General features: G+C 44.8%; 1 protein-coding gene across 2 annotated transcripts in view; it reads right to left on the minus strand.

The window, feature by feature from the left end:
- Nucleotides 1-22,581, minus strand: part of GNAI3 (G protein subunit alpha i3) — a 73,323-nt gene that overhangs the window by 10,497 nt on the left and 40,245 nt on the right. For both annotated transcript variants that reach the window (XM_029573422.1, XM_029573423.1), the window contains exon 6: nt 20,074-20,227. In XM_029573422.1, the coding sequence (XP_029429282.1) occupies nt 20,074-20,227 (154 nt within the window). The remainder of the gene's footprint in view (nt 1-20,073; nt 20,228-22,581) is intronic.

Raw genomic sequence — 22,581 nt, forward strand, 5'->3', positions numbered from 1 at the left:
TCCCCCCTGCCGCTGATGCAGTAAGTTGCACTGGATATGTATTCCAAGTGAAGTATCAGGCTTAATTGATTTGTGGTAGTAACCGCCGTAACAAGCAAGCTATACCCATAATTATTTGATTACCCAGCCTATGTAATTCAGTCCTCGATGGTTGTTGCCTGAATATAAATCCTCTTTTCCTCTTTCCCCCCCTGCCGTTGAAGCAGAGAGCTATGCTGGATATGCATTGAAAGTGAAGTATCAGACTTATTTGTTTGGGGTAGTAACCGGCGCCACAACAAGCAAGCTACTTCCCCAGTTTTTTGTGAATGCAAATCCTTTTTACCACATTTCCTCTTGCCGCTGAAGCACAGAGCAATGCTGGAGTCGCATTGACAGTGAGTATGTTTACTGAATAAGGGTATTAATCTCCAGGTAGTAGCTGTCATTCCCGCAAGCTACCCCCATGTCTCTTCTCTTCATTCACATCCTCTAGACTTTATGGATCCACAGTATTTATCCCATGCCCCTTTGAAGTCCTTCACAATTTTGGTCTTCACCACTTCCTCTGGAAGGGCATTCCAGGCATCCACCACCCTCTCCGTGAAGAAATACTTCCTGAGATTGGTTCTGAGTCTTCCTCCCTGGAGTTTCAAATCGTGACCCCTGGTTCTGCTGATTTTTTTCCAATGGAAAAGGTTTGTCATTGTCTTTAGATCATTAAAACCTTTCAAGTATCTGAAAGTCTGTATCATATCACCTCTGTGCCTCCTTTCCTCTAGGGTGTACATATTTAGATTCTTCAATCTCTCCTCATAAGTCATTCGATGAACACCCACCACCTTTTTCGTCGCCCTTCTCTGGACCGCCTCCATCCTGTCTCTGTCCCTTCGGAGATACGGTCTCCAGAACTAAACACAATACTCCAGGTGAGGCCTCACCAAGGACCTGTACAAGGGGATAATCACTTCCTATTTCTTACTCTATATTCCTCTCTCTATACAGCCCAGCATTCTTCTGGCTTTAGCTATCGCCTTGTCACACTGTTTCGCCGACTTCAGATCGTTAGACACTATGACCCCACGATCCCTCTCCTGCTCCGTGCACACCAGCCCTTCACCCCCCCCCCCCCCCCATCGAATACAGTTCTTTTGGATTTCCACACCCCATATGCATGACTCTGCACTTCTTGGCATTGAATCTCAGCTGCCATATCTTCGACCACTCTTCCAACTTCCTTAAATCCTGTCTCATTCTCTCCACTTCTTCCGGCGTGTCCACTCTGTTGCAGATCTTAGTATCATCTGCAATGTCGCTCACAAACATATTGAACAGGACCGGTCCCAACACCGATCCTTGTGGCACTCTGCTTAACACCGTTCTCTCTTCAGAGTAAGTTTCATTTACCATCACACATTGTCTTCTGTCCGTCAACCAGTTTGCAATCCAGGCCACCATCTTGGCACTCACTCCTAAGCTTCTCATTTTATTCACCAGCCTCCTGTGCGGGATCATATCAAAAGCTTTGCTAAAATCCAAGTAGATGACATTGAGTGCTCTCTCTCGATCCAATTCCTTAGTCACCCAATTAAAAAAGTCTATCAGTCTGACAGGACCTTCCCTTGGTGAGAGTACACCTGAGTGCCATCAGGGTGTAGGGTGGTACACCCATCTTTGTGCAACGCATTGTGGGGCAGTTTCTGCGGGACTTGCTTCAGCTGAAGCTTCCCCTTCGGACTGATTAAGATGAAAATCAGTCAACACTTTAGGCAAGAACTTAGGGTGCATACGCACGACCACCCTATCATGAAACTTTTGTGTAGGGCGGGTACGTAACCAACACCTGAAGCTCACTAACCCTGTGTGCTGAAGTGACCACCACCAGGAAGAGAACCTTCCAGGTCAGGAACTTTAAATCGCAGGAGCGCAAAGGCTCAAAAGGATCACATATGAGCCGCACTAATACTACATTGAGGTCCTAGGACACAACAGGAGGCTGAAGGGGAAGTTCAGCTGAAGCAAGTCCCGCAGAAACCACCCCACAATGCGTTGCACAAAGATGGGTGTACCACCCCACACCCTGATGGCACTCAGGTGTACTCTGACCGAGTTGGTTTTTCACCCAGCCTTTGAGAGGTGCCACAGATAGTCACGCAACTTCGGAGTGGGGCAGGCGAAGGGATCCAAGCCATGACCCTCGTACCAGAGAGAGAACCTCCTCCACGTCAGTCGATAAGAATTCCTGGTGGAAGGCTTCCTGGAAGCTACCAACACCAGAGACACATCGTCAGAGGTCCAGGGGCTGCAGGGCTAGACAACATCCAGGCCATCAAGGCTAATGCTCAGAGGTTTGGATGGCACAGTCTGCCCTGATCCTGTGTGATCAGAGCAGGAGAGGTCTCCAGATGGATGGGTTCTCTGACTGACAAGTCCCGAAGAAGCGGGAACCAGAACTGTCTGGGCCAGTAAGGGGCCACAGGAATCATGGTCCCCTGGTCCTGCTGGAGCTTCAAGAGTCTTTATGACCAGCGGAAGAGGAGGATACGAGCACAGGAGACCCGTGTCCCAATGTCGGGCAAAGGCATCGGAGGCTGGAAGTCCGTCCGTCCTGAACAGGGAGCAGAATTTGCTCACCTTGCAGTTGTAGAGGGAGGCAAAGAGATCCACATCCGGAGGTCCCCACCAACGGAAGATATAGCGACCACTCATGTGGCCAGAATGCTAGAGTTAGACAGTTCGTCGCCACATTCACTGTTTCGTCTAGGTACATCGATCTCAGGAGAATGCCTTGCGACAGAACCCAGGACCAAATCTGCACCACCTCTTGACAGAGGAGGAACGACCCAATGCCTCCCAGTTTGTTGATGTAACATATTGCTTGCATCCAAAACTGGGTGCACAACCTGGACGCACAGCTAGACACACGCCGAACAGACAATCCTGTAGAGGGCAGCCTGAGAAAAAGCTGGTTGCTGCCTACCACGCAGCACACAATGAAACAGTCTCAAAGTGAGGCCTAGCCTAAGGAGGCTGCTCAACCTATCAGGCTGCCAACGTCCTCCCATGGAGCGGGATGAACATCGGAACGGCGCACAGAGCACGAAGACCAGGGGAAGGTGGAAGCCCTACACAAAAGCCTAAGTCTCTGTATATTGCTTTTTTTTTTTAACTTACCGGAGCTCAGCCTTACCTGGCTGAGCACAGAGACGGTCTCCGGCTGCATAGGGAGAGGGCATGTGCTGTCACCGCCACGCTCAGTTTCCTGCACCCACTGTCTTTCAGCTGCTGAAGCAGCTAAGCCCACGCCAGCTGAAAACCAGCTATCAGACCAAGGCACTCATCTGAGGGACCACGAAAATCACCTCAAGAATTCTCAACTGTGGGAGGGACCATTTGGTATCACCACAGGAGAACAGGGTAAATTTGTTTCCTTAATTCTCTCTCAAAATGAAGCAATACCCAGTAAGGAGATGCACATCCACCATCTGCTGGAGATGGAGAATACTGGCAGGCTGCCACTGCAGGGGTATATATTCTGTGATGTCAGTTTGCTCCATCTCCATCTGCTGGTAGAGGTGCATAACCCACTTGTTCTGGATTCATCTGACTGGACACTAAGAAACAATCCTTTATAGGAACCAACAATTCTGGAACATAACCATGCTAAATTATGTCTATTTTATTTATTTATTTAAGATCTTTTAATATACCGATACTCAAGACAAATGTCTTATTGTACCGGTTTACAATGAAACAAGGGGATAACCAGAGATATAAGAGTACAGTTACATAAAACAGGGAGATAAATACAGGACAACTGAGAAAAGAGGAGTTATATTAACAAATAGCTTAACATAGTGCTGCTATAGTGTAAACAATAAGTAATTTGAGGTTGTAACTTGGTAAACGGGGGGAGGGGGGGGCAGGGGGAGAAGAGGGGAACTAACGGTGGTGGCTTGCATTATTACTTGTTAAGGAACAATGGAGCGGCCAGAATTTAGGGAAGTTCTTAAAGGAACAGAATAATTCTGACTGGAAATTATGAAAAGGATTTATGAGCAAACCCTTATGTTAATGTCTAACACTCATTGATCAGATATGATATGGATCCACTCCCTGAAAAACTCCTGCACCCTGCCACCTATAAATGTTACCAAGGAGTGAATCCAACTGGCTTTATTGTGAAGACTGGGTGGATACAGAGGGCCTCCAGGAGTCAATACAGGGTTTTCTTGCACTACAAAAGATTTGTGACTTCCTCCTGGCCCTCGAAACCTGATATGATGTGCTTTTACATGACAAAAATTTCAGGCATCATGAAACTAAGCTCTTCTCCTAAACCTATCCTCAGGGAGTCTAAGGCCTTTAAGCTCCTAAATTCTTTATTAACTTCTCTAGCTCCTCTACAAAAATATTTTCCTCTAAAAAGGTAGTATGCATAGACTTGCTTTGGACCAAGTATCTGCTGCCCAGTGATGAAGCCAATGAAGCCTTTGTATACCCACTGTCAGAGATAAGGACTTAGCAATAGCTCTTATCAATTCATGAAGGCAGACAGATATGCCATAGCCAACTCCAACCTCACTGGATCTTCCCTGTCAGAGTTGCTGAATCCACCATAAGGCGGCTCCAGTTACATAACTTGTTCAAATTGCTATCTGAAGTACGAAAGAATTTGCTGAAAATACATGTTTCAAAATTAATTCTATCCTCCTACCATGGGGATCCTTTAAATACTGCTCTGCTCTTTATTGGAATAGATTCTTGAATCAGCAGCCACCATGGCATCTACCCTTCCCTGCTGAAGCAAAACATTCCAGGGATGCCAATGGTAAAGGATATAATTTATTAAATACCCGTAGGCATTTGAAACTAGCCTCTGGAGATTCCCACTCAGCCAGCACCATTGCCTCTAGCTCTGAATGCAATGGGAAAGTCAGCTGCTTTATGTATACCCCCTTAAAATTGGGTCCAATCCAGCGGTGTCTTTATCCTGCCTTCAGAAAGCCTTAATGCCATTACCTGAGGAATCAATACAGATATTTCTTCCTAGTGGAACAATCTTACTGAATCCTCATCTTCTAGGCTGCTCTCAGCATACTTTTTCTTACCTACAACAGGGAATTTACCAGCAGCCTGCCATGGAATCTGCCTCAAGACTAGGTGTTCTTTTTCTTTTCTAAGACCTTCCCAGCATAAACAATGCGGAAGATGTTACAGAAGAAATAGCCTTGTCTCCCTGCTCCTGGAGAGCTTGAAATGCTTGGTGGAGGAACTTAAATTCTGGTACCCAGCACAGACAGCTGAGGCACTCTGGTGAACTCTCCCCTCAGGAAACAATATCAGGGGATCCTGGCTGTAAACAGCCCCTCCCCCCTTGAAGTGCTTGCAGCTGCTCGCAGTGGTTTCAAAATGGCTGCCCCGACTTTTTCAACAGCCGAATTACCCGCATCAACGACCTTAGAACATACAGGGGGCACTGTTAAAAGCTGTCTTGAGGTAGGGACAGACTCTATCTTTTTTGCAGAATTTGCTATCTTAGAGCAATCCCCTGATTCCAGGCTCCCCATAGCAGACCCTGCTCAAAGTGCCCCTGACATCTGAGGCATGTTTGCTATCGCAAGATGTGCAATGTCGGGACTTATCTGCCAAAGCTGTTAGGGTCTGCTCAGATGTCATGAGACTTCCATAAAGAGCCAGCAAAAACAGACTTACCTCTAAAAAGGATGAACAAACAATGAATAGGCAAGAGTGCTTAAGCACCTACAAAATAGTGCTATCCCTGAAAGGTAAACAAAGAACTCTTTCAAATGAGAAAGCTGTTGGAGTACTATCCAGGTGCACTTCACTACAGATGTGTAGGAGCTTGATCATGACTCTGGCCGAGTCGGGCAAGATTCAATAAAGTCCATTTTTATACCGATTCAACCACTTGTGTTTGTTGCCATCAACCATCTTGGATCGGTTGCCGGTTTGTTTTCCTATATCAGATTCCATGCATGACATACATACAGCTATCATTTATTTATTTTATTTAAAATAAAAAAAACCTCCTCTGTCTTCAATTGCTGGAGGAAGGGACTAAACCCACATGTTCTTGACTGGTGGAGCAGAAGGACAAGGAATAAATGTTTTATGGACTTTTCCTCCAAGAACTTATCCAAACCTCTCAAACCTCTCTATGCTAGTCACCTTGACCACTTCCTTTGGCAACAGATTGCACAGTTTATGTGCAGAAAAAAAAATTACTTTCTGCAATTTGTTTTAAATATACTGGCTAAATGAATCTAAGCCATCCTGTCCCTGTCCCTTTGGAGATACGGTCTCCAGAAATGAACACAGTACTCCAGGTGAGGCCTCACACCAAGGCCCTGTACAAAGGGATCATAAGAACATAAGAAATTGCCATGCTGGGTCAGACCAAGGGTCCATCAAGCCCAGCATCCTGTTTCCAACAGAGGCCAAACCAGGCCACAAGAACCTGGCAATTACCCAAACGCTAAGAAGATCCCATGCTACTGATGCAATTAATAGCAGTGGCTATTCCCTAACTAAACTTGATTAACAGCCATTAATGGACTTCTCCTCCAAGAACTTATCCAAACCTTTTTTGAACCCAGCTACACTAACTGCACTAACCACATCAAAAAACCTCTCTCCCAACATGGGATATGAACCCATGAGCCAGAGATTAATGGTCTCATGCTTTACCATTTGAGCTACTCATCACTTCCTTTCTCTTACTAGATATTCCTCTCTCTATGCAGCCCAGCATTCTTCTGGCTTTAGCTATCGCCTTGTAACATTGTTTCGCCGACTTTAGATCGCTAGATACTATCACCCCAAGGTCCCTCTCCTGCTCCGTGCACATCAGCCCTTCATCCCCATCAAATACAGTTCTTTCGGATTTCCACACCCCATATGCATGACTCTGCACTTCTAGGCATTGAATCTCAGCTGCCATATCTTCAACCACTCTTCCAGCTTCCTTAAATCCCGTCTCATTCTCTCCACGCCTTCCGGCATGTCCACGCTATTGCAGATCTTAGTATCATCCGCAAAAAGACAAAAATTACCTTCTATCCCGTCCACAATGTCGCTCACAAAGATATTGAACAGGATCGGTCCCAACACTGATCCTTGCGGCACTCCGCTTATCACCGCTCTTTCTTCAGAGTAAGTTCCATTTACCATCACACATTGTCTTCTGTCCGTCAACCAGTTTGCAATCCAGGCCACCACCTTGGCACTCACTCCTAAGCTTCTCATTTTATTCACAAGCCTCCTGTGCGGGACGTATCAAAAACTTTGCTGAAATCCAAGTAGATGACATCCAGCGCTCTTCCTCGATCCAATTCCCTAGTCACCCAATCAAAAAAGTCAATCAGATTTGTCTGACAGGTCCTTCCCCTGGTGAATCCATGCTGCCTCTGGTCCAGCAATTCTTCTGACTGTAGATAGTTCACTATTCTTTCTTTCAGCAGCGACTCCATTATGTTTCCCACCACCAAGGTGAGGCTAACTGGCCTGTAGTTTCCAGCCTCCTCTCTGCTCCCACTCTTGTGAAGCAGGACCACCACCGCTCTTCTCCAATTACTCTGCACCACTCCTGTTTCTAGGGATCTATTGAACAGGTCATGCAGCGGACCTGCCAGCACATCTTTGAGCTCCCTCAGTATCCTGGGATGAACTTCATCAGGCCCCATGGCTTTGCCCACTTTCAGTTTTCCTAGCTCTTCCCATACATTCTCTTCTGTAAACGGAGTTTCATCTACTCCACTCCCCTCCAGTTTCTTGTTAACTAGCGATGGTCCTTCTCCAGGGTCCTCTTTAGTGAACACCGGACTGAAGTATTCATTTAATATTTCTGCCATTTCTTTGTCTCTCTCCACAAATTGATCCTTTTCACCTTTCAATTTCACTACACCACTCTGGACTTTTCTCCTCTCTCTGTTGTATCTGAAAAATGTTTTGTCACCTCGCTTTACCTCTTTGGCAATCCTTTCTTCCGCTTGACATTTTGCTTTCTTGTTTACTTTCTTCGTCTCTCTCAGTTCCATCAGATATTCTTCCTTGTGCTCCTCCCTTTGGGATCCTTTATATTTCTTAAATGCTGTTCTTTTAGCTTTTATTTTATCAGCCGCCTTCTTTGAGAACCAGATAGGTTTCATTTTTCTCTTGCTTTTCTTTACTTTCCTAACATATAGATTAGTTACTTTGGTAATTGCTGCTTTTAGTTTGGTCCACTGTTCCACATCTCTCATTTTCTCCCAGCCTTCTAGTTCTTCCTCCAGGTACTTCCCTATTTCAACAAAGTCAGTGTTTTTGAACTGCAAAACTCGGGTCTTCGTGTGACTTTTCCATATCCTGAGGTGCTGGGGTGGGCACCTACCCAGACATTAGAAACATTATCCCCGTTAGTGAGCACTAAGTCGAGTATCACTCCCTCCCTCGTGAGTTCCATTACCATTTGTTTGAACAGAGCCCCCTGGCAGGGCATCCACTATCCCTCTACTACTGTTAGAATCTGCAGAAGGGATTCTCCAGTCTACATTTGGCAGATTAAAATCTCCATTCCAGTGGAAACACAGAGGAGAGGATCACCTTGCTGGGGGCTGAAAGGAATCAGTAAGTTTTTGCTTGGGACATTGACTTTTTTAAAAGTATTGGGGCAAAGTTAACTATTTGGGAATATTATTTAGTGTGTTTGTGCCTTTAATAGTCAGAAAAGCAGTGAATAAACAAGTTAGACTGTTTGCATTTTTAGTCAGTCAATAAGGTAGCAGTAGGTAGGCAGTGAATAAACAAGTTAGACTGTTTGTATTTTTAGTCAGTCAATAAGGTAGCAGTAGATAGTGTGTTTATTTTTAAAAGTCTGCAGAACTGAGTGTTCTCCAGACTTTTAAAGAGCTGTTTGTTTTTAATACTGAGTGCTTGTATTGAAAAAAAAAACAACCCCACAAAAAAGTAGCCAGAAGCTAGAAATAAGCTAGGAGCAGTATATACCAAAGTAAAAAAGTTGAATAGTTCAGCTCAGTTACTCACCTTGGAAAGGTGCTGAGGTAGTGTGATTGGGTTTGAATAGGGACCAACATTTGTTAATCAAGGGAGCAGTGAGTCACTCAGGCTGACTAACTGAAGTTAGACTGTTTGTATTTCCCAACCCTCCCACCCCTCGCTCATCCCTTAATTTATAGGCAGGTGCCACTTTCACAAAAAAAAAAATAAAAAAAAAAAATCAACAAAACTTTATTGAGAATTCGATCAGACCCCTGTAGGCCACTACCAGACACATAGTGAATTCACTAATACATTTAAAAGAAGTTAGACACATTCCTACTCCCATAGCAACCTAAAACTTAACTAGGAACTGATCAAAATTGAGATGAAGGCAGCAGTCCAGCAGCAAGAGCTCCTGGCTCTCAGAGAACGAGTCCGATCTCTGGAGGCTAGAGTGGCAGACCTGGAGGAGCTGAGGCAGACAGAGAGGTATATAGATGAGACCTTCAGGGACATAGTAGTCAAGTCCCAACTTCAGACTGGCAGCCCTGGTGCTGCCTTGGAGGAAGGTGGTCTCATAATGGGAGAGCACCAACCAGGTGTAGCAGGAAAGGATCCTGTAGCAAGGACCTGCTCTCTAGGTGATGCATTGTCCTTTCGCACTGAGGATATCTCCCCAAGGCTTACTGCCCAGGAGGGAAGGGTTAGGTCGGCCGTCATAGTTGGTGATTAGATTATTAGGAATGTAGATAGCTGGGTGGCTGGTGGGCATGAGGATCGCCTGGTAACATGCCTACCTGGTGCGAAGGTGGCGGACCTCACGCGTCACCTAGATAGGATTTTAGACAGTGCTGGGGAGGAGCCGGCTGTCGTGGTACACGTGGGCATCAACGACATAAGAAAATGTGGGAGGGAGGTTCTGGAAGCCAAATTTAGGCTCTTAGGTAGAAAGATTAAATCCAGAACCTCCAGGGTAGCATTCTCTGAAATGCTCCCTGTTCCACGCGCAGGTCACCAGAGGCAGGCAGAGCTCCGGAGTCTCAATGCGTGGATGAGACTATGGTGCAAGGAAGAGGGATTCAGTTTTGTTAGGAACTGGGGAACCTTTTGGGGAAGGGGGAGTCTCTTCCGAAGGGATGGGCTCCACCTTAACCAGGGTGGAACCAGACTGCTGGCGCTAACCTTTAAAAAGGAGATAGAGCAGCTTTTAAACTAGAACAAAGGGGAAAGCCGACAGTCGCTCAGCAGCGCATGGTTCGGAGAGAGGTATCTTTAAAGGATACTAATGATGCATTAGAATTAGGGCATCCCGACAGTGAGGTTCCAATAATTAGAAAAGTAGTCCAAGTGCCTGTAACTAAAAACTCACCTGAGCTAAAAAATTCTAACTTATCCCTATCAATTAAAAAGCAGAATGAAAATACAAACAAAAAACAAACTTTGAAATGTTTGTATGCTAATGCCAGAAGTCTAAGGAGCAAGATGGGAGAATTAGAATGTATAGCAGTGAATGATGACATAGACTTAATTGGCATCTCAGAGACATGGTAGAAAGAGGATAACCAATGGGACAGTGCTATACCGGGGTACAAATTATATCGCAATGACAGAGAGGAGCAGTCAGGAGGAGGTGTGGCGCTTTATGTCCGGGATGGCATAGAGTCCAACAAGATAAACATCCTGCATGAGAGTAAATACAAAATTGAATCTTTATGGGTAGAAATCCCTTGTGTGTCAGGGAAGACTACAGTGATAGGGGTATACTACCGTCCACCTGGTCAAGATGGTGAGATGGACAGTGAAATGCTAAGAGAAATTAGGGAAGCTAACCAAATTGGTAGTGCAGTAATAATGGGAGACTTCAATTACCCCAATATAGACTGGGTAAATGTATCATCGGGTCACACTAGAGAGATAACGTTCCTGGATGGAATAAATGATAGCTTTATGGAGCAATTGGTTCAGGAACCGACGAGAGAGGGAGCAATTTTAGATCTAATTCTCAGTGGAGCACAGGACTTGGTGAGAGATGTAACGGTGGTGGGGCCGCTTGGCAATAGTGATCATAATATGATCACATCCATACCAGATGATAAAGCAGCAAGCAAAGCAGAAGAACTGGCAACCTACTTCAAAAACAAGATACCAAATCTACTAACTCAGTCCATTAATAATAACAATAATAATTACACTACGCCAGTAATACCTCGAGCTGCAGTCTCATCACAAAAGGCTAGCCTTAAGGAGTTCGAACCGACCTCATCCTTAGAGATCGAAAATATCCTAAAAAAGCTCAAACCTTCTTCTCACCCTCAGGATACCATACCCACCAATCTCCTCATCTCTTGTGCTAAAATCATATCCAAACCCATCGCACAAATCATAAATTGCTCCTTCTCTCACGGGATTGTACCTGACCCTCTAAAAATGGCAATCATAAAACCACTCATAAAAAAACCTAATCTTTCTCCTGAAAACCCAGCCAATTTTCGCCCAATAGCTAATCTACCCTTCATCGCAAAAATCTTGGAACGAGTTGCAAACAAACAACTAACAGAATACCTAAACGACCACAAAATTCTTTCCCCATCGCAGTTCGGTTTCCTCCAATCTCGAAGCACCGAAACCCTCCTAATCTCATTAACGGACTCTATATTACTTAAACTTGAAAACAGACAACCGTGTCTTCTCATCCTCCTAGATCTAACAGCAGCTTTTGACACGATCAATCACAACACATTAATAGATCGCCTGGCAGAAATTGGCATCAGAGATGAGGCCCTCAACTGGTTCAAATCGTTCCTACAGAACAGACAGTATAAGGTCAAGATCAACAAGGAAGAATCTCCGCCAGTCACCTGCAACTTAGGAGTCCCACAAGGATCATCACTCTCTCCAACCTTATTCAATATTTACCTTCTGCCACTCTGCCAGCTCCTCATCAACCTGAATCTCGTCCACTACTTATATGCAGACGATGTTCAGATACTGATTCCAATTACTGAATCTCTCCAAAAAACTCTGGACTTCTGGAACTCTTGCCAACAAGCCATCAACAACTTACTCACCAACCTCAACTTGATCCTTAATCAAAACAAAACAGAATATCTCCTCATTTCCCAAAACGGAACTTACACACTTCCAAGTACCATCTTGTCAACTCAATTAACAATAACTCCACAAGTCAGAAATCTAGGAGTTATACTTGATAACCAAATGAATTATAGATCACTCATAAATAACATCGTAAAGGATGGATTCTTCAAATTACAAGTCTTAAAAAGACTGAGACCACTCCTACATTTCAAAGACTTCCGATTAGTTCTACAAGCAATCATTCTCACGAAAATAGATTACTGCAACTCACTTCTACTGGGTCTCCCTGCCAACGCCATAAAACCGCTACAGATGCTGCAGAACGCTGCAGCAAGGATCTTAACCAAGTCCAACAAAAGAGACCACATCTCACCCATCTTAAAAAGCCTACACTGGCTTCCCGTCAAATTCAGAATACTATTCAAAGTGCTCTCAGTAACCCACAAGGCAATACACAACCTGGCACCACTCGAGCTCACATTCCCTCTCCAACTCCACACATCTTCCAGACCAGTGAGACAAGCCTACAAAAACAACCTTCAAATTCCACCGATGAAATCAGCATTAAGTAAAAGAGCTTTCTCCACAGCTGGGCCTAAACTCTGGAACTCTCTCCCAGCAGAGCTCAGATCACTGCAATGCTCCACTACATTTAAAAAAAGACTCAAGACTTGGTTATTCAACCAAGCTTTCCCATAACATCAACCTGCGAAATATCCCTGCCAATATCCCCTCAGTGGTAACACGCTAGAGAACTATATAGATCTTCTCTAGAAATCACATGATCTTTGGCAGTCTCTTATCTTCGGCAGTCTATCATTAAAACCCAGCCTCTAGCCTATATTAGGCACCGCTCATGTTAATTATGTTATTACCCCCTTATATCTTAATCCAAGTTAATTCGACCTGTTCATTGTAAGACATTTTCTTGTCATTGTTGTTATTGTTTAAAATGTAAACCGAATTGATCAATAATTTTGTTATTGGAAAGTCGGTATAGAAAAATGCTAAATAAATAAATAAATAAATTTGATTTAATGACTAGAAAAGGAACAGTGTGCAAATCCAAGGCTCTCGTGCTAAACTTTCAAAAGGGAAACTTTGATCAAATGAGAAAAATTGTTAGAAAAAAACTGAAAGGAGCAGCTACAAAAGTAAAAAATGTCCAAGAGGCGTGGTCATTGTTAAAAAATACCATTCTAGAAGCACAGTCCAGATGTATTCCACACATTAAGAAAGGTGGAAAGAAGGCAAAACGATTACCGGCATGGTTAAAAGGGGAGGTGAAAGAAGCTATTTTAGCCAAAAGATCTTCATTCAAAAATTGGAAGAAGGATCCAACAGAAGAAAATAGGATAAAGCATAAACATTGGCAAGTTAAATGTAAGACATTGATAAGACAGGCTAAGAGAGAATTTGAAAAGAAGTTGGCTGCAGAGGCAAAAACTCACAGTAAAAACTTTTTAAAATATATCCGAAGCAGAAAGCCTGTGAGGGAGTCAGTTGGACCGTTAGATGATTGAGGGGTTAAAGGGGCACTTAGAGAAGATAAGGCCATCGGGGAAAGATTAAATGATTTCTTTGCTTCGGTGTTTACTGAAGAGGATGTTGGGGAGGTACCCGTAATGGAGAAGTTTTTCATGGGTAATGATTCAGATGGACTGAATCAAATCACGGTGAACCTAGAAGATGTGGTAGGCCTGATTGACAAACTGAAGAGTAGTAAATCATCTGGACCGGATTGTATACACCCCAGAGTTCTGAAGGAACTAAAAAATGAAATTTCAGACCTATTAGTAAAAATTTGTAACTTATCATTAAAATCATCCATTGTACCTGAAGACTGGAGGATAGCAAATGTAACCCCAATATTTAAAAAGGGCTCCAGGGGCGATCCGGGAAACTACAGACCGGTTAGCCTGACTTCAGTGCCAGGAAAAATAGTGGAAAGTGTTCTAAACATCAAAATCACAGAACATATAGAAAGACGTGGTTTAATGGAACAAAGTCAGCATGGCTTTACCCAGGGCAAGTCTTGCCTCACAAATCTGCTTCACTTTTTTTAAGGAGTTAATAAACATGTGGATAAAGGTGAACCGGTAGATATAGTATACTTGGATTTTCAGAAGGCGTTTGACAAAGTTCCTCATGAGAAGCTTCTAGGAAAAGTAAAAAGTCATGGGATAGGTGGCGATGTCCTTTCGTGGATTGCAAACTGGCTAAAAGACAGGAAACAGAGTGTAGGATTAAATGGGCAATTTTCTCAGTGGAAGGGAGTGGACAGTGGAGTGCCTCAGGGATCTGTATTGGGACCCTTACTGTTCAATATATTTATAAATGATCTGGAAAGAAATACGACAAGTGAGATAATCAAATTTATATCTGTTCGATGTAAAACGCCTTCCCAGGCGCCAATTTCAGTTACACTGTAAACCGATGTGATATCCCTGATGAACGTCGGTATATAAAAATTTTAAATAAAATAAATAAATAAATAAATTTGCAGATGACACAAAATTGTTCAGAGTAGTTAAATCACAAGCAGATTGTGATAAATTGCAGGAAGACCTTGTGAGACTGGAAAATTGGGCATCCAAATGGCAGATGAAATTTAATGTGGATAAGTGCAAGGTGATGCATATAGGGAAAAATAACCCATGCTATAATTACACAATGTTGGGTTCCATATTAGGTACTACAACCCAAGAAAGATATCTAGGTGTCATAGTGGATAACACATTGAAATCGTCGGTGCAGTGTGCTGCGGCAGTCAAAAAAGCAAACAGAATGTTGGGAATTATTAGAAAAGGAATGATGAATAAAACGGAAAATGTCATAATGCCTCTATCGCTCCATGGTGAGACCACACCTTGAATACTGTCTACAATTCTGGTCGCCGCATCTCAAAAAAGATATAATTGTGATGGAGAAGGTACAGGGAAGGGCTACCAAAATGATAAGGGGAATGGAACAACTCCCCTATGAGGAAAGACTAAAGAGGTTAGGACTTTTCAGCTTGGAGAAGAGACGACTGAGGGGGGATATGATAGAGGTGTTTAAAATCATGAGAGGCCTAGAACGGGTAGATGTGAATCGGTTATTTACTCTTTCGGATAGTAGAAAGACTAGGGGGCACTCCATGAAGTTAGCATGGGGCACATTTAAAACTAATCGGAGAAAGTTCTTTTTTACTCAACACACAATTAAACTCTGGAATTTGTTGCCAGAGAATGTGGTTCGTGCAGTTAGTATAGCTGTGTTTAAAAAAGGATTGGATAAGTTCTTGGAGGAGAAGTCCATTACCTGCTACTAAGTTCACTTAGAGAACAGCCACTGCCATTAGCAATGGTTACATGGAATAGACTTAGTTTTTGGGTACTTGCCCGGTTCTTATGGCCTGGATTGGCCACTGTTGGAAACAGGATGCTGGGCTTGATGGACCCTTGGTCTGACCCAGTATGGCATTTTCTTATGTTCTTATGTTCCAATAATCCCCACTTCTCCCTCATCTTTTGGATGTCTTCAACGAGATCTCTGTCAAGTTCTTCCATTTGATTTTAAGGCCTGTAAACCACTCCAATAAAAATGGAAGCCCTATCAACTTTTTTTTAGGATGGCCCATAATGCTTCTTCTTTGCCCCATCTTTCTTGCAGCTCAGATGCTTGGATATTGATTTTGACATAAAGAGCCACTCCTCCTCCTTTTCTGTCCTCTCTGTCCTTCCTTAACAAGTTATAACCCAATATGGCCGTATCCCAATCATGAGATTCCGTGACAGCAACAAATGTCCAAGTCCGCCTCCAACTGTAGGGCTTGCAGATCTGGGATAATTTTGTTTTCCTTCCTAGCGTGTAGCCAGATGGACTTAGGACCAATGGGATGTACAAAAGCTACTCCCGAACGGGACGGGAGGCTGCCCGTGTTCCAGTTAGCACCGCCCTCGCAAAGGCTGCATCCTTCTCATGCCTGGACATCCAGGCGATAGAACCTGGAGAAGGTGTGCAAGGAAGATAACATCACTGCTCAACAGATGTCGACGGGAGACAATAGCTTAGCTTTTGCCCAGGATACGGCCTGGGCCCTAGTGGAATGAAGGAGTAAAGGCTTCCCTGCCTCCACATAACTCCCATGATCACTTCCTTGATCCAGCGAGCTATGGTAGTTTGCAAAGCCACTTCGCCTTGTTTTCTTTCCCCATGAAGGACAAACAAGCGGTCTGTCTTGCGCACCGGTTCTGAGTGTTCCAGGTACCATACTAAAAGCCTACTGACGTTTAAGTGGTGTAGTAGGTGGTAGTCTTCTGTGTCCCTGCATCCATCCGGGGACGATAAGGAGATGGTCTGGCTCAGGCGAACCTCCGAGACTACCTTTGGTAAGAAGGAAGGCATGGTGCAAAGCTGCAACGTTCCTTGAGTGAACCGGAGGAACCATTCCCGATATGACAGCGCCTGTGGTTCGGAGATGCGACAAGCCGAGCATATGGCCACCAGTCTTCAGTGTTAATAGGCACAGAGACAGATTGAGCAGTGGCCTAAAGGAAGGCCCTGCTAAAAAGTCCAATACAAGATTGAGGTTCCATAGGGGGACCGGCCACTTTAAGGGTGGTTGGGAGGTGTTTATCCCCTTTTAGGAAATGGGCCAAGTCCGGATGCGTCGACAAATGGGTTCCGTTCACATCTCCCCTGAAACAGGAGCGAGCCGCTACCTGGATCTTCAAGAAGTTGACGGACTACTCTGTTCAGGCCATCCTGTAAAAATTCCAGAATCATGGGAATCTTGGTCTTTCGCAGGGGCACCCTGCGGTCCACACACCAGGCCTCAAATATTCTCCAGATCCGTACATATGCCAGGGACATTGAGAACTTCCACGCACAGAGCAAGATGGTGATTATGGCCGCCGAATATCCCCACTTTGTCAGGCGAGCCCTCGCAAGGGCCAAACTAAAACAGAATAGAGTTGGGTCCTCGTGAAGGACAGGACCTTGCTGGAAAATGACCCTGTGTGGGGGGAGGCCATGGGGACTCTCCATGAGAGGCCTCTGCATGTCTGTGTACCACGGGCGTCTGGGTATAAGATCTCCAGGGTCTGACCTCCTTTAAAACTGGCTTCTGGGGTGTCCCATTCCAGGTCAATCAACTCCTGGATGGCTTCCAGTACTGGGAAATAGCAAGAGGCTTTCCATAGAGACACCAGGATGGGATTCTTCCTTGGTTCCGACATAAGATCCCGTGCCAGGAACTCCCAGGGTCTGGGAGACCAGGGCCAATAATTCATCTCTGTGGAAAAATTGAAGCATGGTCCGGTATGGCTCTAGGCCTGAAGGGATTTCCCTATTCTCCAATGAATCTGTATCCCCTTCATCGTCCATGGTGTGCAGGTCCCTGTCAGGGATACCCTTAGTGAGGCAAGGCATGTCCAGAGGCATGCTGATAAGGCTTGGAGGGCAAGGCCTTCCTAGCTGGGGCTCTGGCCGGACAGGGGTAGTAGCAGACTGCCTGAACAAAGGCTTGTAGGCCCTGAAAGAATTCCAACCAAGAGAAGGCCACCGGGTCCATATTTAGCCCAGGAGGGGTAGGTGCCATTGAACTGCCCTCTCCCAGGGGGGTGGGGGGGGGGGTGGGGGGGAAGACTTCACCCCAGAATTACTCAGGTCCGGGGTGCTGACAGTTAAGGTCATGGCTGATTCATCCTCCGAATGGGAGGGGCCGGACTTGGAAAACTTCTGAGAGTCCAGCCCTCTCTGGGCTTCCTCACAGTGCTGACACAGTAAGGATTCCAGGTCAGGCCGCGCAGCCCTAATATGGCAGGCAGCACAAAGGGAGTGTTTGAGCTTCTTTGCTGCCGGGGCCATAATACTCCATAGCTTATGCATTCAGCCAGATAGTGCCTCGAGTGCGCACAGGCCTGCCTCGGCGTGCATAAATCTGAGCAGCCAGTTGAGAGTGTGGTTATGCGCGCAGATATGTGCACAGGAGTGCGCATGTTAGGCGCACAAGGGTCGGCCCGCACCGACAGACAATGGGGGAAAATGGCACCACAACAAAACCATGTGCAAGATGGCACCCCCTCAGCCTGCCACGTGGAGTGCCCACCGAGCCTGAAGTGGGGCCTAGCCCATCGGGGGGCCGCTTAACCTGCTTGGAAACCTCCTTCCTTCACCCTATCGGGGTCGGGAAGGACGTTGGTACGGTACGCCGAACAAGGAAACCGGAACAAAGACTTACCGAAGCCCTTCCACGTCTTTGGATAAGAGAAGTTCTTCTCTACTTACCTGGACTCAGCGCTTATCGGCAGATCACAGAGACGGTCTCCGGCTGTGGGGGGAGAGAGCTTTGGCTTTCACTGCTGTGCTCAGCTTCTTGCACCTGTTGCCTTTCAGCTGCTTCAGCAGCAAAGTCCATGCCAGGAACCAGCTACCCGACCAAGGCAAACCTCGGAGGGATCTCAGAAATCACCTCGGGAATTTTCAACTGGGGGAGGGACCCTTAGGTATCACCGCAGGAGAGTGGGGCTCAATCTTCTCCAAGTTAAAAGTAGAAATTTGAAGGTAAATTTTCTACATCTAAAGAGTACTGTGTTCCCGATAGGAGAGACAATCCACATCTGCTAGGAGATGGAGCGATACTGAATGGCAGAGGTCACTGCGGGGGTATATCTAGGGTGATGTCAGCTTTGAAACCTGACTCCATCTACATCTGCTAGCAAGGAAGCACATAACCCATTAGTCCTGAGTCCATTTGGCTACACGCTAGGAAATACTGCTTTTCTGTACATCCTCAGACTTAATATCATGGCAATAGTAAGTCAAAGGAACAAAAAGTTTTTTGTTTTTTTTTTTTAAACTGTTACATGTAAAGCCTGTTGCTAATTTATTGTTTCACTGTAAACCGAGGTGATGTCTATACGTACCGCGGTATAAAAGAATCTATAAATAAATAAATAAAAGATTTTTAAAAAAAGTTTTTAAAAAGTGCCGATGGTCCGGTTAGAGAAACGGACGCTCAGTTAATGAACGTGCATTTTCCGAACCCGTGGCTGTGCGCCGGTTAGGAAAACACAGATGCCGATAAATTCTCCATCAGTTTTCTCAACCCACTGACCTCCTCCTGGGCGCCCACTGCCAAGGAGGCGCTAGGGGCACGCAATCAACCCTGCACCTCCTTGGCAGTGACCCCTAATTTAATTATATGGCACCTCCAGGAGAGGTGTCTGAGTGCGTGTTAGGAAAGTGGGCGCTGAACACTGAGTGCCCGCTTTTGGTGCACTTTTATTGCATTGTCCCCTTGGTGACTAAAAATGTTTGAAAAGGTTTTTAGTTAATATGCTGATTGGTTGTATGGGAAGAAGTTGGGGAATTAAGAATATGTTGAGCCAGTTTCGAGGAATATATTCTATGACATCTGGTATTTTCCATGATACTTGGGAATATTTTAATTTGAATGTTTTGTCAAAGATTTCATTGTATTGCTTTATTTTGTTGTATTTACTATATTGTTGTAACTTGCTATAGATAACATATAGAAAGACAAGAAAGAAAGAAATGTGATGATGAAGGCACAAAAATCCTGGTCTCTTCTGTGAAAGAATATTAACATTTAAATCTTTTATAAGAGTAGCTAGATTGGCCTTATGGCTCAAGCAGTTCATCATGGCCAGGCAGCACCAGGAAGGTGATGCACTCAAGACTTTGAAAGGAAAATGGCTGCAGCAACTGCAGCACTAATGTGAACTTCAAAGGAGAGGTGGGGAGACAGTAGAAGAAAATAAAATTAAGCTTAGGGGTACTGATTTGGCCAAGGCTGGATGGATAGATAGATAGATCTTAACTTGTTATCTATAGTCAATACACTTGGTCTCAAAATGGTTTTATGGGAGGGTCGGGACAAATTGTTTTTAATGCAAGTCAAACAAAAAGCAAACATCTTTGTGTTCCCTCTGTTTTCTCATTATTGTACATTAGGCAATCATCTTCATCACACACCCCCCCCCCCTTTACCTGTATATTCTGGGTAGCAAATAGTGAGCGGACTCCTTTTTATCTTCTCTTCAAAAAGGTCTTTCTTATTCAGAAAGAGGATGATTGAGGTGTCTGTGAACCATTTATTGTTGCAGATGCTGTCAAAAAGTTTCATGCTCTCATGCATTCGGTTCTGGAAAATAGAAAGTGGCAATGCAAAGACGACTCAGTGCTGCTGTTCTCTATAAACAAGAAGTATCAACAAAACAATTTCTAAATTTAAGTACCTTGTCGTCTTACTTGGAACATGCCATTTCCACTAATTTTTGATTTGCTAGTAGCTGACCAGAAACAGTGCTTTTGGAATGATTTCTCACTTTTCTTGTGAACTACCACTATTTCTTTTATGTTTCATGTTGCAAAGGCTGCTGGGTAAAAGTAATATTGTAGGACTTCAGCATGCACATATGCATATAAATGGAGAAATTACTTACCTGATAATTTCGTTTTCCTTAGTGTAGACAGATGGACTCAGGACCAATGGGTAATGTGCTCTCCTGATAGCAGATGGGAGACGGAGTCAAATTTCAAAGCTGACGTCAGCCTACATATACTCGTGCAGCGTGCTTAGCTCTTCAGTATTCTCTTCGAAAAGCCAGTGTAGATATATGTTGCTTAATACTTGATTAGACTTGATTAACCTTAAACTGGTTCAATTGATTTATATATATATAAAAAAAAAAAAAATATATATATATATATATATTTATTTATTTATTTAAAAAGTCTTCTATACCGATGTTAGTCGAAACATCACCTCGGTTTACAAGGAACAAAAGCAACGGAAATTACAAGTAACAGGGGAAGGGTAAGGGGTACAAAAAAACCATAAGGAGAGCAGATAAGCATAGGAACAAACAACAAGTGAACTATAATGTCATAAGAACAAGGTCATAGTCAAATTCAGGTCATGATCCATCATATCCATATATATATATATATATATATACATATACACACACACACAGTGCACTCAAACAAACGTCGACACCTGGGCAACTGCAGGTGTCAAACTAGAGGTAGTCCGTGGCTTACCTGTACTTGCTCAGTCTCTAAATTTGATATCCGAGGTTCTTGATTTCTGGAGCAGCTGTGGGCAGGATGCTGAGTCCATCTGTCTACACTAAGGAAAACGAAATTATCAGGTAAGTAATTTCTCCATTTCCTAGCGTGTAGCCAGATGGACTCAGGACCAATGGGATGTTCAAAAGCTACTCCCCTAAGGGTGGGAGGCTGCCCATGGCCCATTTAGTACTGCCCTTGCGAAGGCTATATCCTCCCTGGCCTGAACATCCAGGCAGTAGAACCTGGAGAAGGTGTGTAGGGAGGACCATGTCGCCACCCGACAAATCTCGGCTGGCGAAAGCAGCTTGGTTTCAGCCCAGGAGACTGCCTGGGCTCTTGTAGAATGCGCCTTGACCTGTAGAGGTAATGGTTTTCCTGCCTCGATGTAGGCTGCATTAATTACTTCTTTGATCCAGCGGAAATGGTCGCCCGTGATGCCGCTTCCCCTTGTTTCTTCTCAATGTGAAGGACGAACAGGTGATCAGTTTTGCGCAAGGTAGCGGACTAGGATTTTGCCAACATTCAGGTGGCGAAGGAGGCATGAGTCTTCCAAATCCCTGTGCTCATCTGGTGATGGTAAGGATATGGTTTGGTTCATATGCAACTGGGAAGCCACTTTCGGTAGGAAGGATGGTACCGTATGCAGCTGTATGGTGCCCGGGGTGAACCTGAGGAACGGTTCCCAACAGGATAGTGCTTGAAGTTCGGAGATGCGCCAAGCTGAGTATATTGCGATCAAAAAAGCTGTCTTTAAGGTCAAGAGATGTAGAGACAGGCTGGTCTGAAGGACTCCCCTGCTAGGAAGTCTAGTACCAGAGTGAGGTTCCATAGCGACACTGGCCATTTTAGTGGTGGTCGGAGTTGTTTAACTCCTTTCAGGAAGCGAGACACATCAAGATGAGTTGAGTCTGATACCGCACACTTCGGACCTGAAACAGGCCAGTGCTGCGACTTGGACCTTGAGGGAGTTGAGAGACAACCCCTTCTTCATGAAGTCTTGTAGGAATTCTAGGATCGTGGAAATCTTGGCTGTCCTCAGGAGGAGACCACGCTCTTCACACCAGGCTTCGAATACTCTCCAGATCTGTATGTGGAGAACTTGCGTGCCCGGAGCAGGGTGTCAATTCGGCTTTTGAGTAGCCGCGCTTCTTTAGATTAGTCCTCTCAAGGGCCATACCGTAAGAGAGAATCGAGCTGGGTCTTCGTGGAAGATCAGTCCCTGCTGGAGAAGGTCCCTGTATGGTGGTAGACGCAGAGGATTCCCCGCCAGTAGTCTTTGCATGTTCACGTACCATGGCCTTCTTGGCCAATCCAGGGCGACTAGTAGAACTAGTCCCCTGTGCTGCTCTATTTTGTGGATGACCCTGCCCAGTAGTGGCCAGGGTGGGAAGGTGTACAGGAGGCCTTCCTCTGGCCAGTTCT

This window comes from Rhinatrema bivittatum, chromosome 12 (genome assembly GCF_901001135.1).
Source record: "Rhinatrema bivittatum chromosome 12, aRhiBiv1.1, whole genome shotgun sequence".
Classification (NCBI taxonomy): domain Eukaryota; kingdom Metazoa; phylum Chordata; class Amphibia; order Gymnophiona; family Rhinatrematidae; genus Rhinatrema; species Rhinatrema bivittatum.